Source organism: Mustela putorius, unplaced genomic scaffold (genome assembly GCF_011764305.1).
Source record: "Mustela putorius furo isolate JIRA1106 unplaced genomic scaffold, ASM1176430v1.1 tig00003983_pilon_pilon_pilon, whole genome shotgun sequence".
Classification (NCBI taxonomy): domain Eukaryota; kingdom Metazoa; phylum Chordata; class Mammalia; order Carnivora; family Mustelidae; genus Mustela; species Mustela putorius.
The window spans coordinates 5,815,809-5,833,641 of NW_025422123.1; the positions used below are offsets into that span (position 1 = coordinate 5,815,809).

At 38.7% G+C, this 17,833-nt stretch overlaps 1 protein-coding gene across 1 annotated transcript in view; it reads left to right on the plus strand.

The window, feature by feature from the left end:
- The window catches only part of DNAH8 (dynein axonemal heavy chain 8), a 365,321-nt gene that overhangs the window by 228,937 nt on the left and 118,551 nt on the right, over positions 1 to 17,833 (plus strand). Inside the window, exons 64-68 of the mRNA XM_045071144.1 lie at positions 2,481 to 2,634; positions 11,418 to 11,582; positions 12,707 to 12,933; positions 14,513 to 14,631; positions 16,996 to 17,099. Of these exons, the coding sequence (XP_044927079.1) occupies positions 2,481 to 2,634; positions 11,418 to 11,582; positions 12,707 to 12,933; positions 14,513 to 14,631; positions 16,996 to 17,099 (769 nt within the window). The remainder of the gene's footprint in view (positions 1 to 2,480; positions 2,635 to 11,417; positions 11,583 to 12,706; positions 12,934 to 14,512; positions 14,632 to 16,995; positions 17,100 to 17,833) is intronic.

The window sequence follows — 17,833 nt, forward strand, 5'->3', positions numbered from 1 at the left end:
TAAAAATTGAGAGATTTCACATAAAAAATGGATTTCGGACTTCTCTTCACACAGTTGGAAGATCTGGCAACACTGTGCCTACATTCCCAGGTGGCTGGGTCTGAACAACATGCCTCCTAAGGTGAGACATACAGTCCTCCAGTTTACCAGAGTGTTGACTGTATTTTCTTGTTTTCTTTTTTCTTGATGCTCTGGAACTGGGGTCTTGCTGACTGCCCCTCCCAGGGCAAGCCAGTTCTTTGAGACAGCTAATGACTTGTTCCAGTACTGTGCCTTCCATAGGTAAACCAACCAGTCCAGAGGTCCTACTCGGAACCACCCCATCTATCTGGCATTCTCTGCCAGGAAGCAGTATTGCTCAGCCCTAATCACCCCAGAGTCAAGGACCAGTAACTAGGGACAGCATCGGTGCCCCAGAGTCCATTGAAATGATTCAAACAAGCCAGTCCTAAATCTGCTTAGCCTGCCTACCTTTGGCTTTCTCATGGAAACCACAGTTAAGGCCATGTTGCCCATGGTTCCTTTCACTCCTGCCACCTCCTGACTGACCCTGGTGCTTCCCCAGGCAGCCCTATGTGGTGTGGAATATCCCCTCCTGTTTCTTGGTGTCTGTGAGTTTAAGCTTCTTCCTTCGTGGCAGTCCTTTCCATGTCTGTGTCTCTTACCATACCTGACGAAACAAATCCTGAAAACATTTTAAAATGGCAGGGAAGATGGGAGTAGAGTGGAATCAGAGGGGAAATTTGAAGTAGGACCTCATAGTACCTAGTATATTGGTAGGACTTAGTAACTGATTGGATACGGGGTAAAGAAGAGGAAATAAGGTCTAGAAGGACACACCTAGTCTCTCTAGTGGTATTTATCACACTGCACTCTAAAAATGCTTGTTCGGTCCTCTGTCTCTTTCACTGGGCTGTAAGCAACCTGCGGATGGACCATCGTAACCTTTGTCTTATCTACCTTTACTATCAAGTGGGTACTTTTAACTGACACCACCGTAAAACTATCTGTTGAACAAAGTAACAGTTTTGGAGGGGTGGGCGGGTAAAAGGAGAATTCAGTCAGTACATGGGGAGAGTGAAATGTTTGAGCACATGCAGTTCATGGGTGTGGAGTTCAGGAGTGGGTCCTGGAAATGTCAGCACAGATGGCTCACTGGAGAGAACACATACAAGGTAATAAGGAGTACGAGTAGGGTGTGTGGCTAGAAGAAAAGATGACTGAGGGAAGAATGCTGGGGTCTCCCAACATAGAGGAAGGGGACTTGCTTGCAATGGAGAATGAGCAGAAAAGGCAAGGCGGGGAGGAAAAAGTCCAGAGTAGTTTCCAGAAACCAAACTACATCTCAGCAAGCCATCTTACCAATTTCTCCTAGCGAATGTCCGCCCCTGCTTGGCAATTATTTTAAAAGACATATATATTCTCCTTTCAGTGGAGTTCCTCTTGCCCAAGTCTGCAAGACATGTTACTGTAGTGTTCCTCAGAAGGGGGTAGCTGCTTCTCCTACTTTAAAATCAGCTCTTTATTCATTCGAGTGCACTTAAGCCAAATCATCTCTAATGCCCACAACAGTCTTTACAAACAGGTACTATCTTCATTTTGCAGAGGAGGAAACAGAAGCTGAGAAATGTAAAGGAACATTTCCAAAGCTGCAGAATAGGGATTTGAACGCAGGTCCTTCTGGTTCGAATGCTGGTAGTCTTTCCGCTAGACCCTATGGCTTACACTAAACTCCCTGTGACCTGCACTGTACAACCTCCTTCAAGTGAAGATGTCTGTGTTGTTGATTTACTCATGAGGATTTATGCACAACACTTCAGAAAATGTCTGCTTTATTTCTGCACATCACCTCATCTCCAAGAGCATGTACATTCAACAGGAAACAGAGTAAACAGAAAAAAAAAGACTAAGATCTTCTTGTCATAATCTGTAACTACATAATTGTAACATTTCAATTATTTATATCACATTGCATATGCATATTCTTCTGTAGGCTGTCTCTGTATTTAGCCACTTAATGAGATACACAAATTACCACTATATATAATTTATCACTAATTTTATTTATAATTTATCTTGACTTTCTTACCAATCCACACTCATCCAAGTTTCAGATTAGTTTTAAATATTTTACATATATTCACTTGGGACAAAATCTGTTGTGGAAGACTGTCAGCTTGCTGAGAATAAAGTTCATATCTGAATTTTTAATTACTCTTCATGAGTCACTTCTAGTAAATTCCCATTTCTCCCTTCTCAAGTTAAATAAAACATTCTTGCTTTGAATGATAACATACAACTATTTCACTCGAACCTCTGTGGTTTTTTTTTTTTTTTTTAGCAGCTAAGCTTATTTAATACTTCTTGGAGCAGGTGCAGAGTATACTCTTATTATCATGGGTTATATTGTCTTTTGAAACACTTATGACTATATATGTATATAAAATTTTTAATTTTAAATTTCCTACCACCTTTTTTAGGTCTTATAATGTGAATAATCTAACAGATGATTTAAAATATCTGTACAAAGTTGCTGGTGCTGATGGAAAAGGTATCACCTTCATCTTTACTGACAATGAAATAAAAGACGAGGCATTTCTGGAATATCTTAACAACCTGTTATCTTCAGGGGAGGTAGGTCTCAAAAGGAGAGAAAAAGCTCCTATTTTTTAAAAATGTAAATTATATTTGAACAGAAAAAGCAGCAACCCTTCATAAGCGAGGCCACTTAACATACATTTTTCATTTTAGAAAGGATTCATGTATATGACATACTAGATTTTGTTTAAAACAACCTGTGAAATTTATGCTGCCCACCTCCAGGTTTTTTTTTTTTTGTATGCATTGTTCCATTTTAAATATGATTGCTTACTTATTTTGTCAGTCTTCTATTTGGTCCTGTAATTTATTTTAGAAGAATCACAGAATGTATCTGAGAGTCAGGAGTATAAAAGAGATGAAAGAGTTCTGCCAGCTCTAAGTAGATGTTTGTGTCATCTCTTCTGACACCACCTTTGTCAACGCTCCCATGACCACTCACATGCTTTGTGCTTCATTAGAAGGACTCACGGGACTCAGCAGACAGTTGTACTCCTAAGATTTATGACAGCAGCACAGCAAGGATTCACAGCCACATCAATGCAGAAAAAGGCACATCAGGTGAAATCTGGAGAAATTCATGCTTCGTATGTTCTCATCAAAAAGGTGATACTGGATGTGAGTCCCCTCCAGTGGTGAAATGCAGTCACTTATGCACTGTGTTTCCACTCAGGAAAGCCTGTGGGAGATTCAGAGTTCAACAGTTTTATCAGGGTCTGGTCTGGTTATTTCTCCCTGCCTAGACACAGCTGCCAAAATTCCAGACTCCCAGAAGGAAAGCAGATGCTCACCATGTATCACAATGTTTGTATTAAGAGCCCAGGCACAGAAAAGCCTTTTCAATTAGTAATAGAGAAGACATTCAAAAACCAAGTTCTCAGAGGGTGGCCTAGTGCTAGCCATCCAAACATATGCTTCTCAAAGTTGGACCCACTGTGTTAACTCTTCCTTGCCCCATGGTGTCTATCAATGCTTGCTGCTGCCTGAGCTCCTTAACTCCCTCAGAGAGGACTTCTGTAAGATGGTGGCATAGGAAAATCCTGAGTTTACCTCCTCCCATGGAAACACCAAATCTACATCTACATATGGATTATTTCCCTCTGAAAAAGATCTGAAAACTAGATAAGCTGCTTCTCCACATCAAAGGATAAGAAACCCACATGAAGATAGGTAGGAGAGGCGGAGACACAGTCTTGCCAAAGACTTCACCCTTATCATAGTGATGTGCAGTAGGGAGGGCTCTCACAAATTTGGAGGAGTGACGGGTTGGTGCCTCACATCAGGCACCCCAACACCTGGAATATACACCAGAGAGAAAAGCCCCCGAAATGTCTGGCTTAGAATACCAATGGGGGGAAGAATAGAAAAAAAGAAAAGAAAACCACTGGGGTTGACATTCAATGACCCAAAATGCTATAAGAAACTGAGATTCACTACTGATGGATTTCTATATAGTCTTATATGGAAAAGACCATATAAAGACCCAGCAAAACAAACAAGCAAACCAACCAACAAACAAAAACCCCAGCACTTTCAAAGTGCCTAGATCATATGTGAAGAATCATTTGCTAATCTGCAAAATGGAGGTGGACAGGTGAAACTCTCCCCAGAGATGGAAGTTGCTGGTGGATGCCAGTTTTGCACTTTCTACCTACCCTTCTTGCACAAGTGAGAAAGCTGGGACAAAGCACCCTACTGTCACCATACTAAAACAGGCTGGGGTGAGTGAGTGTTCAGTACTATTCTGCCACCTTGTTGAAGTTGAAGAGCGTGGGTTGCAGCAATCCCTTGCTCACTGGCTGGGGCAGGTGAGCATTAATGTGGAATTCACCTGTTCCCTAGGTAAGGTCAGCAAGCATTGGGAGGTTGAGACACCCCCTTTTGTTGGCTGGGGCTGGCAAGTGCAAAAGGAGGAAACATTCTTCCACTCTAGTTTAAAGCTGGTGCATACACTCGGACAAGGCACTCAGTCTCTGCAGTCTTGAAGACCACGGAAGCATGCAGTTAAAACATTTTTCCTACTGCTTTTCTGAAGCTGGCAAGTGTACCCCTCTTACACATTCTCCAGCTGCCTAGTTAAAGCCAGCAGGCATGGGCAATCTACATGGGGATGCCACTTGATTGCCTAATGCTGGTAGCCAAGGGGACTGACATTCCTAAGCTCCACAGGAATGTAACATTTGTAAAGACAGTTCTTGGAAGACCATCACACCCAGGACACTGCACAGATGAGGGACTGTAACACAACCCCAGTCTTCCTGTGAAAAAGCCTATATATTTAGCTTGAAGCTTCCACAAGAGGGACAGGCTTTCAGTTTCCCACACATCTAAAGGTTGAGAAGACATTCAAAGGGAATGTAAGCAGGAAGACACTATCCTTCCACAACCCCTTGGCCTTGCTATAGTTCAACAAGACCTTCTGGGAAGGAGTTTATATACTTGTCTGGAGCCCCAACTTTTGTGATTTGGAGAGATTTCCTATTCTGAGGACAGCAGGCATTATGACTGTGGCCATAACAGGACTGTATGTATTTTCACAGTTTAAAAACTGTTGCCAGAGGGTCTACATTCCAATCAATCCGAAACCAGGTACTAAATGAGATTCCTCCCCCTTGGACACTGACTGGTTTTGGTGCACCCTCAACAACAGGGGCATATCAACAATAAATCAGGTGGTTTGGACAATCAAAAAGTTTTGTCAGACAACCAAGAGCTAGGGCAATGTTGAATGAGAAGTTCCATCACCTACATAAGGCTACTTCTTCAAGACTGGGAGAGGTAGCTGTTTTGTCTCATAGAAACAAACACAGAGAAAACAAAAACAAACACAGAGAGTCAACCAAAATGAGGAAACAGAGAAATATGTTCCAAATGAAAAGCAAAAGCATCAGAAAAAGACCTTGATGACAAGGAGATAAGTAACCTACCTGATAAAAGATTCAACTTAATGATCATAAAGATGCTTACTGAACTCACGAGGGGAATGGATGAACAAAATGAGAACTTTAATAAAGATATTAACAACATAAGAAAGTACCAAATAGAGGTTACAGAGCTGAAGAATTACAATAACTGAACTAAAAATAATACACAGGAAGAGTTCAACAGCAGACTGGTAGAAGTGAAACAGATCAACAAGCTGGAAGACAAAGAAATGAAAATCAGGGCAGCAAAAAGAAAAAAAATAATGAAGATAATGTAAGAGATATATGGGACAACAGCAAGTTGAATAAAAGTTGCATTATGGGGGCACCAAAGGAGAAGAGAGAGAAAAGGGGACAGAAAACTTATTTGAAGAAATAGTGGCTGAAAATTTTCCTAACCTGGGGGAGGAAACAGACATCCAGGGCCAGGAAGCCTAGAGTTCCAAATAAGATGAACCTAAAGAGATTCATGTTAGGACACATTATAATTAAAATGTTAAAGGTTGAAGATAAAGAGAGAATCTTAAAAGCAATAAGAGAAAAAATTGTTACATATAAGGGAAAATTCCTTAAAGTTATCAGCTGATTTCCCAGTAGAAACCTTACAGGCCAGAAGTGAGTGGCACAATATATGCAAAGTGCTAAAAGGAAAAAAATACTTCCAATTAAGAATACTCTATCCAGGGGGCGCCTGGGTGGCTCAGTGGGTTAAAGCCTCTGCCTTCGGCTTGGGTCATGATCCCAGGGTCCTGGGATCGAGCCCCGCATTGGGGCTCTCTGCTCAGCAGGGAGCCTGCTTCTTCCTCTCTCTCTCTGCCTGCCTCTCTGCCTCCTTGTGATCTCTGTCTGTCAAATAAATAAATAAATAAAATTAAAAAAAAAAAAAGAATACTCTATCCAGGAAAGTTATCATTCAGAACTGAAAGAGATAAATAGTTTTTCAGGTTAGTAAAAGCTAAAGGAGTTCATCCCTACTAAACCAGCTTTACAAGAAATGTTAAAGGAACTTCTAAAAAGAAATGGCACTAATTAATAACAAGAAAGCACAGAAAAATATAAATCTCACTGGAAAAGATAAATATAGTAAATGGATTTACTATATTTATGGTATGGTATTTACTATATTTATGGTATATTATGGAATATAGTATGGAAAAGATAAAAATAATAAAGGGAATGTGTTAATCACTTAAGAAATTACTAAAACTACTATGAAGGTAGTAAAGGTAAAGGTGATAAAATTAACTAAAACCATAATAATCAGTTAAGGGATATAAAAAGATGTAAAGTGTGACATTGAAAACATAAAACATGGGGGAAAGTAGTAAAACTGAAGAATTTTGGACTGTGTTGAAATTTAAGTTTCTATCGAATTAAAACAGAATGTTAAATATATAAAATGATAAAGTGAACCTCGCAGTATCGACAAAGCATAAACTTAGAGTAAATGCTTTAAAGAAAAAGAGCAAGGAATCAAAACGTAACACTGAAGAAAGTAGTCAAACCAGAAGGGATAAGAGAAAGAGAAGAAGAAAGGAACAGAAAGGAACAATGAAAGCAGCCAGAAAACAGTTAACAAAATGGCACTAGGTTACATACCCATCAAACACTACTTTAAATGCAAGTGGACTAAATTATCTAATCAAAGACAAAGAGTGGCTGAATGGATTAAAAAAAAAAAGAAAACCCATCTATGTGCTGCCTACAGGGGACCCACTTCAGAAGTAAGGACACAGAATGACAGTGAAGGGACAGAAGATAGTCCATGCAGATGGAAATGAAAAGATAGCTGGTATAGCTGTATTTAAATCAGACAGAACAGACATTAAAACAAAGATAGTAATAAAAGACAAAGAGGGCACTATATAATGAAAAGGAGTCCATCCAGAAAGGAGAATATAACATCTATAAATGTATATGAACCAAACATAAGAGCACCAAAATACATAAAACAAGTATTAATATATCTAGAAGGAGAAACTGATAGCAATGCAATAGTAGGGGACTTTAACACCCCACTTAAATCGATGGAGCAATCATCAAGATAGAAAATCATTTAGAAAATACCCGCTTTAAATGATTAGCTAGACCATGTGGATTTAATAGATATACATATAGGATGTTCCATCCCAAAACACTCTTCTCAAGTGCACATGAAACATTCTCAAGGATGGATCACATGTTAGGCCACAAAATAAGTCTTAATGAATTCAAGACTATTGAGATCATATTAAGCATCTCTTTAGACCACAATTGTATGACAGTAAAAGTCAGTTATACGAAGAAAGCTGGAAAGACTACAGATAAGTGGAGATTAAACAACATGTTACTGAATAATTACTGGATCATAGAAGAAGTCAAAGGAGAAATTAAAAAATACCTAGAAATGAAAACATATATGATATGCCAAAACATGCAGTGTGGTAAAAGTGGTTTTTAGAGGGAAGTTCATGGCAATATAGCCTTACCTCAAGAAATGAGAAATCTCAAATAGAGAATTTAACTGTGCACCTACAGGAACTAGGAAATGAAACAAAAAGCCCAAAGTTAGTAGAAGTAAGGGAATAATAAAGATCAGAGTGGAAATAAATAGAGACTAAAAAGACAATAGAAAAGATCAATGAAGCTAAGAGCTGGTTCTTTGGAATGATAGGCAAAATGGACAAACCTTGAGCTAGACTAAACAGGAAATAAAGAGGGAGGACTCAAAATCAGAAATAAAAGAGATGAAGTTGCAATTAATATCAAAGCAATACAAGAGAGACTACTGCAAAGCATTCTATGTCAGCAAATTAGATAACCTAGAAGAAATGGATACATTTCTTTTTTTTATTAATTTTTAATTTTTTTATTAACTTATAGTGCATTACTAGCCCCAGAGGTACAGGTCTGTGAATCATCAGGCTTACACACTTCACAGCACTCACCATAGCGCATACCCTCCCCAATGTCCATAACCCAGCCATCCTATCTCTCCTTCCCCACCCATCAGCCCTCAGTTTGTTTCAAGAGCTTTTGAGTCTTTTATGGTTTGTCTCCCTCCCAATCCTATCTTGTTTCATTTATTCCTTACCTACCCCCCAAGCCCCCAACATTGCCTCTCAACTTCCTCATATCAGGGAGATCATATGATAATTGTCTTTCTTTGATTGACTTGAAATGGATACCAGATGGATGGATTTATAGACACTTATAATCTTCCCAGACCAAATCATGAAGAAATAAGAAATCATTCTGAATAGACTGATCACTAACGAGGATGTTGAATCGGTAATCAAAAATCTGCCAACAAAATTCCAGGCCCAGGGGCTTTATTGGATAATTCCACCAAACACTGAAATAAGAGTGAGTATCTATTCTTCTCAAACTCTTCTAAAAAATTGAAGAGGGGGAACTCATTCTCACTCTTCCAAACTTACTCTACAAGGACAGACTTACCCTGATAGCAAAGCCAGACAATGATACCAGAAGAAAAGAGAATTACAGGCCAATATTCCTGATGAAAGTAGATGCAAAAATCCTCAATAAAACAACAAACTGAATTCAACAATACAGTAAAAGGATCATACACAGTGATCAAGTGGGGTTTACTCAAGGATTGTGAGGATAGTTCAACATCCACGTCAATCAACATAATACATCACATTAACAAAATAAAAGATAAAAACCATATCATCACAACAGATGCATAAAAAAGCATTTGACAAAATTCAGCATCCATTTATGATGAAAAACTCTCAATAGTATGGAATGGACAGAGGAAATATACCTCAAAATTATAAAGACCATATATGACAAACTCACAGCTAATATCATACTTAATAGGAAGCTTTTTCTTAGGGAAGATGAAATAAAAGTCATCCAAGTTGGAAAGGAAGAAGTAATACTGTCAGTATTTACAAATGACATGCTCTTAGATGTAGAAAATCCTAAAGATTCCACCAGAAGACTGTTAGAACTAATACACAAATCCAGTGAAGTTTCAGGATACAAGAATAAAATACAGGAATTGGTTGCATTTTTATGCACTAATAATGAACTATCCAAAAGAGAAATTAAGTAAACAATGCCACTTACAATTATATAAAAAAAAATACCTACAAATAAATTTAATCAAAGAGGTAAAAGACCTTTACATGGAAAGGTGATTTGTGCTTATGGATTGGAAGAATTAATATTGTTTAAATGTCCATACTATCCAAAGCCATCTACAAATTCAGTGCAATAGCCATCAAAATTCCAGTGGCATTTTTCACAGATACAGAATAAAGAATTCTAAAATTTATATGGAACCATGAAAGACCCTCAATAGCCAAACAATCTTGAGAAAAAAGAACAAAGATGGACATATCACGATCTCCGATTTTTAAGTTATACTGCAAAGCTATAGTAATCAAAACAATGTGGTATTGTCATAAAAATAGAAACATAGATCAACAAGACAATAGAGAGCTCAGAAAAAACCCACATATATATGGTCAATAAATTTATGACAAAGGAGCCATGAATATCCTTTTCCATGAGAAAAGGATAATCTCTTCAATAAATGGTGTTGGAAAAACTAGACAGCCACATGCAGAAGGAGGAAACTGTACCACTACTTTACACCATGCACAAAAATTAACTCAAAATAGATTAAAGACTTAAAAAGGTAAGACCCCAAACCATAAAACTCCTAAAAGAAAACATATGTGGTAAGCTCTCTGACATTGGTCTTAGCAATGTTTTTATGGATGTGACTCCAAAAGCAAGGGAAACTAATGGAAAAAGAAACAGATTGGATTATATAAAACTAAAATTCTTCTGCACAGTGAAGGTAACCATCAACAAAATTAAAAGGTAACCTACTAAATGGGAGAAGATATTTGCAAGTTGAATATCTGATAAGGGGTTAATATTCAAAATATATAAAGAACTCCTCCAACTCAACAACAAAAAAAACCCCAAATAATCCTATAGATTATAGATCAAAGGATCTGAATATATATTCTTCCAGAGAAAATATACAGATGACTAATAAGCACATGAAAAAATGATCAGCATCATTAATTGTCAGAAAAATGGAAAACAAAACCACTGCAAAATAACATCTCACACTTGTCGGGATGGCTGTTATCAAAAAGATAAGAAATAAGAAGTTTTGATAAGGATGTGTAGAAAAGGGAACCCTCATGCACTGTTAGTAGGAATGCAAACTGATGCCCTCACATCACTTGAAAAACAGTATGGAGGAGCCTCAAAAAGTTAAAAATAGAACCACTGTGTGATCCAGCAATTCCACTACTGGGTAGCTAGCTGAAGAAAATGAAGACATTAATTCAAATAGATATATGCACCCTTTGCTCATTGTAGCAATATTTACAGTAGCCAAAGCATGACAACAACCCAGATACCATAAGTGGATAAAAGGATAAAGAAGATATAGCATGTGTGTATACACACACACACACACACAAACACACACACAGTGGAATACTATTTAGCCCCAACAAAAAATATAATCTTGCCATTCATGAGCACATGGGTAGAACTTCAGAGTAGTAAGTTAAGTGAAATAAGTTAGAGAGAGGCAAATACTGCATGAGATAAAATATGAGATATCTAAAACACAAAAAACTCCTAGATAGAGAGTATAGATCAGTGGTTGACAGAGGGAGGGGAACTTGCTGGGATGGGAGTGGGGGAGAAGGGCAAAGGGTATCAAGCAAAGGGTACCAACAGAATTTCCTCCTGATTAAACTGCCCAATAACAAGTTGCATTATTGGTTATCTCTGGCAAATGAGGGATTCTGACTGTGGAGATGCAGAAAGAAAATATGAGAAAACATAACGTGTGGGGGGCGGGGAATTGGTGTGGGGAACTTACGAAGTACGAGTCTTGTCTGTTTCTCAAAGATTTCCAATCTGTTTGCACGAGATGAGATGGATGAAATCACCCAAGGTCTGATATCAGTGATGAAGAAGGAAATGCCTCGCCACCCTCCTACCTTCGATAATCTGTATGAGTACTTCATTTCAAGATCAAGGAAGAACTTGCATGTTGTTCTCTGCTTTTCTCCAGTGAGTTGTTACTTTATATTTACGTGGGAGGAATTATTTGTTGAAATGCACTTAATAGTTTACGTTCTCTGATGAGATGGTTTGCTCAGAAACTAACGTTTGTCACACTGAATTGAAATCAACACTTCATTACTACCAGTCTCTGCGGGAGGCAATCTCATACCAAAGTGTAATAATTTAAAATATTCATTTTATTAGATATTATTACATAGCCTACAACTTCCATTAATTGCCTAGAGATATAGATCACTTGAATTGTAAGGAATTTGGTGATCTTATCCATCTCTTCCTTCAATATAGACATATGATCTAGAATGTCCCTGATGTAGGTTTGAATATCCCTAGCACACTGTATTATCCAGTAGTAGCTAATAAACATGTATGGCCATTTAAATTTTGATTAGTTGAAATGAAGTAAAAATAAAAATTCAATTCTTCAGTCCCATTAGTGCTATTTCAAGTGCTCAGTAACTACGTGTGGCTTGTGGCCACCATACTGGATGGCACAGACACAGAACACTTCCACAATTCTGGCTATATCACGCAGCTCTACTCAGCGGGTCTCACTAACTTACAAGCCAGCCTGCTTAATTTTTACATAGCCTAATTCCCGGAGAGGCCTTCTATGGGATGAATTGAATTTTGTCTATTTTTTCCCCCCTGTGATTCTGTTTTGGCTTGTAAAATGAATCCAATCCCTCCCTGCCCCCCATACCTAGCTCCTCATATATTTAGAGAAAATTTTTGCAGATTCCCAAAGTTGCTTCCTCTGTGGACCAAACACCTCCCACCCCTTCTGCAATTCTCACTTGTCCTCGTGTCCAGGGCTTTCACCGTCCTGGTCATCTTTCTTTAGAAGAGTCTTAGTCACTTTCCTCATAAAGGTAACTTTTACAATCCAACCCAGTAATGCCAGATCTAGTCTTAACGTCAGGGAATGGTGTGGAGCAACGGTGTGGAAATACTACTTCCCTTCATCTGAACATTTCATTGATATATTAATGCAGCATAAGATTTTTTTTTAATTGTGATGTCACACCGTTGGCTCTGAATACCTAAGCCTCTCTTGAGCGGAATCATCATCACTGTGTATGTCTGACGCTTTCTGACTTTGTTGTCAACAGGTTGGTGAGAAGTTCCGAGCCCGTTCTTTGAAATTTCCTGGCTTGATATCAGGTTGCACCATGGACTGGTTTAGTCGCTGGCCGAAGGAGGCCTTGATTGCAGTGGCCTCCTATTTCCTTTCAGGCTATAATATTGTCTGCTCCAGTGACACTAAAAGACAGGTTGTAGAGACAATGGGCCTCTTCCATGACATGGTCTCCGAAAGCTGTGAAAATTATTTCCAACGGTGAGTGGCTTTCCCTGAGGTCTGACTGCAGCACCAGAGTTCACTCCAGAGAGGAATTCTGTCAGCAGCCAGACTGAGTGTGTACAAGGTCCCAGCTGCACTTAGATTTTTTTTTTCCTGGCTTTGATTTTCTAATGATTATGTATTGAAATCAGGATTAATCAATGAGACTTCAAGAAGAGCTAGTGTCCATACTTAAGCACCTCTTTCCCTCCAGGCTTCAAAGGAGCAGATGCTTAATGAATCACTTTATTTCCTTTGCTTATGAAATGACTTAACTAATTCCCGATAAATTGTTTAAAATTAGTTTCCTACTCAAATGCATTGTTTATTTTAATTAAAGAAGTACACTGTTTTAAAGTTTCACTATTGCCTGATGTTAAGGGACATTTGGGTTTTGTGTTTGAACTTCTTAGTCTTAGCAATGTTTTTGTGCCAAATAATTTTAATTAACTGCAGGAGAGTCCATTGGCTAAAAGTAGCAATGGTGTTCACACGTGAAAACTGTTGTCAGCAGTTCAAAAATACAACTTCTTCCCTTCCCAAAGCATGATAGCCACTGTGTACATTTGATAGATGGAATTTGATAGATAGAATAAAGGTGGACCAAAATAATCGTTGGGCTTCTGGAGGCAATGAACCTGCCAGAAGGAATTTTTCCAGCTAGAGAGTCTAAGTAACACTTAGAGGTTCCTATCTCGTAAAAGGATGTTTATCCTGGACTCTATCCCCAGAAAGCCCCCTCTTAACTAGTTCTGGATAACCACCCTCCAGATCCTCTTGATGGACCCATGCATATTTTTACGCTTAGCAAGATTTTCCTTCCATTTAACTTGAACTCCTTCTGCCACTGTCATCTGTGGAAAGTTTTACCTTCTTACAGCTACAAAAAACTGTGTCTTTATTTTTGAAAAATTTGGTATATTTTCCAAAATTCTCATATCCTTTTAGGTTGGGGAAGTTTATTCTGAATGTGCTATTTATCAAATGCTTAAGTGCTAGTCACATATATGCCTGAGTCCTTAAAATTTTTTTAATGTTAATAGTCTTCAGGGGTGCCTGGGTGGTTCAGTGGGTTGAAGCTTCTGCTTTCAGCTCAGGTCATAGTCTCAGGGTCCTGGGATCGAGCCCCACATCGGACTTTCTGCTCAGGGAGGAGCCAGCTTTCCCCTCTCTCACTGCCTGTCTCTCTGCCTACTTGTGATCTCTGTCTGTCAAATAGGTAGATAAAATCTTAAAAAAAAAACAAAAAAAAAAAACTTCAGAACTCCAAAAGTGAAAAATTAATTAAAAGATAAAATTATTTTATAGTATGTGAGGAGCTCTTCTTTGACTTGAGTTTCTCCTGTATAAAATTATTCCTTTTATTTAATTCTGCCATTAAATAGAATTACTGTACTAAAGCCACAGTGAGTTGAACACTTGAATCAAGTGTGACCATTCACAGTTCCTGCCCTCCCGCTAGTGAATCACCCTTCAGAATTACACTGATTCCACAGTGGGAAGAATGTCCGTAGGATGCTTTCTAGGTATAATCAGAATGATAGAGATGAAGATCATCTTTACGTTCTATTTTCAGATACCGCCGAAGAGCACACGTGACTCCCAAGTCTTATCTCTCATTTATAAATGGTTATAAGAACGTTTATACTGAAAAGGTGAAACATATCAATGAACAAGCTGAACGCATGAATATTGGTAAGCAGAATGGGATCTTTTAAGGGCTTCTTGATAGGAATCCATATATATATCCACAGATTATGCATACATATATATGGACTATATTGGAATCATATGGTTTTGGGGGGAAAGGGGGAACACTCATCTGTACATTTCCCAAATTCCATGGTCAGTACTCCCAACATGGCTGATGAAACACAACATTATATGGAAACAATATGTAATATATTTAATGTATATATGTGTATATAATATGATATAATATGAAATGATAATGTAATACATATGTAATATTGCATATGTGTGTATATTATTGTATGTATGTAATATGCATATTATGCATATATGTGTAATGTGTATAATATTATATATATTACACTAGTTTATATTGTGTTTGAAAACAAAGTACTGACTTTACCCTTAGTATAGGTTATTTTGAGGGATACTGTTAGGGCCTTTTAGGTAAAAGAAGAAGCTTCTTCTTTGAGAACAAAGCTTCTTCGTCGAGAAGCTTCCAGGTAAGGGCTTCTGGGTGACTCCGTTGGTTAAGCATCTGTCTTCCGATCAGGTCATGATCTCAGGTCCTGTCATAGATTCCCATATTGGGCTCCATGTTCAGTGGGGAGTCTGCATCTGCCTCTCCCTCTACCCTTCCTCTTACTTGTGCTTGCTTTCCCTCTCAAACAAATAAAATCTTAAAGAAAATAAAACAAAACAAAATGGAACTTCCGAGGAGAAGAAAATATAAACAGAGGTAGTCTGTTTTCTCTCTTGAACATTTTCTCCCCGCCCCTTCAACTCTGGGTTCAGGCTGTTGGGCCAGGAGCCCCATTGTCACTGAGTTACTATCTGCAGATGGAGAAAATCCAGCTCTTGGGAAGTGACCATGATTTCAGTTTTTGTTTCATTACAGTTTGTTTTGATTTGCATAAAGTTTGCCATGTTAATGGTTCTCATATTTCTAACAAAGGAAAAAGAAAATCAAAACAAAAAGAGGTAGTTTACCTGAACAATGAATTTCTATGTCCAGTACATGTAATATAAGCAGAAAAAGTATAAATTGGAACAAATTATATGTTAAGAAAGCATTATGGCCCAAACACTCCATAGAGAAGTACAAAAATCCTGGACCCCCTTCTTCTGCAAAAAATATGATCCCATAGCTCCAAGATCTCCAAGATCTGTGCAGTTACACTGATGGAAACACCGTGGAAGAAACCATCCTTTGTTTTTCTCATAGCTCACCTTCTTGTAGCTTTCCATATGATTCTCTATGATCAGTGGTGGGCTGGAACTACTTGTAGCCTCTACAGTTGATTGTTAAGTCATAGAAATTTTATAATCTGGTTACATAGCACATCTTTAATTAAAAATTAAATCCTATAAACTAACAAATAAATTATGTTTGAAAAAGGCAAGAACAGGGATGCCTGGATGACTCAGTCAGTTAAGCATCTCCCTTCATCTCAGGTCATGATTCCGGGGTCCTGGGATTGAGCCCCGAGTCAGGCTCCGACTCAGTGGGGAGTCTGCTTCTCCCTCTGCCTCTGCCTTCCCTCCCCATCCATGCTCTCTCTCTCAAATAAATAAATAAAATCTTTAAAAAAAGGAAAAAGGCAAGAATACTCAAAATTCATCACATCTTAGTTATTTTTATTCTATTTTACTGCTATGAATGTTGTTGAGGTTATTTCTATTCTATCAGTATGATAGGCATATAATGAATGGTGTGCTACTGGGAATCTCTTGGTAACTTCAGATCAGCCCTTGTGGGAATACTGACACCATGGAAATTGGAAAACATATAGATGAGTGCTCCCCCCTCCTCCCAAGACACTCGTGCTAAATGCTCACCCACACACCACTGTCTAGAACTCAGTTGGAATGGGAGAAAATCCAGTTATTGTGCTCTATGGCACTGAAAGTCACAGGGCCAGTCGCGCAGGTGTTAGCAGCTGTCTTCATTTTCACAGCAAAGAGAACCACATGACTGTGACTATATTACCTGTTCATTTGTCACAGCAGCAGTGTGATTTGAAGGCAAAAAAAAAATGATATTTACATCATTAAAAATGATGTTTGCAAAGCCAAGGAGAGGACTAATTTTGTCAACAACGTGTCCTAAGTTAATCTTACTCAATATGGCCTTGGGATCTTCCCTTAAATTTAGGTAGATGGTGTTCTTCACCCCCTGTCAAAACCCTCAGAGATATAGTCAAAATCAATGGTCCTCATACATACATATTTGTCCATAAATAATTATCTTATGGTTGTTACAATACTGGTACAGTTCCTTGTAAGTAGTAAATACTGAGCAAATATTTGAGGAAGGATTGTTCAGATACTAAGCAAGCATGTATGTGTGTGTGTGTGTTTGTAAAGGTCTGGATAAGCTCATGGAGGCGAGTGAATCAGTGGCTAAGCTCTCTCAGGACCTCGCAATAAAGGAGAAGGAGCTGGCAGTGGCTTCCGTAAAAGCAGATGAAGTGAGTTGGCATTTACTGTATAACCAGTGGTGAGGAATTGTAGTTCACATTTTAAAAAGCATTGTTTATAAAAATGTTACTAAAGGGGTGCCTGGGTGGCTTAGTGGTTGGGCATCTGCCTTGGGCTCAGGTCATGATCCCAAAGTCCTGGGATAAAGCCCCGAGTCAGGCTCTCTGCTCAGGGGGGAGCCTGCTTCCCCCTCTCTCTGCCGGCCTCTCTGCCTACTTGTGATCTCTGTGTCTGTCAAATACATAAATAAATAAAATATTTTTAAAAAAACATTTCTAAAAATGTATAATGAGGGATGTCTGGGTGGCCCAGTTGGTGGGACATCATCTTTGGCTTGGGTTATGGTCCTAGGTCCCTGGAATCGAGTCCCACATTGGGCTTCCTGCTCTGTGGGTAGTCTACTTCTCTCTCCCTCTCTGCCCCTTCCCCTGCTTGTGCTCTCTTTCCCTCTCTCTCTTTCTTTCTCTTTCTCAAATAAATAAATAAAACCTTAAAAAAAATAATGTATAAAATCACAAACTGGGACGCCTGGGTGGCTTAGTTGGTTGGGCAGCTGCCTTCAGCTTGGGTCGTGATCCCGGCATCCTGGGATCGAGTCCCGCATCGGCTCCTTGCTTGGCTGGGAGCCTGCTTCTCCCTCTGCCTCTGCCTGCCACTCTGTCTGCCTGTGCTTGGTCTCTCTCCCTCTCTCTCTGATAAATAAATAAAATCTTTAAAAAAAATA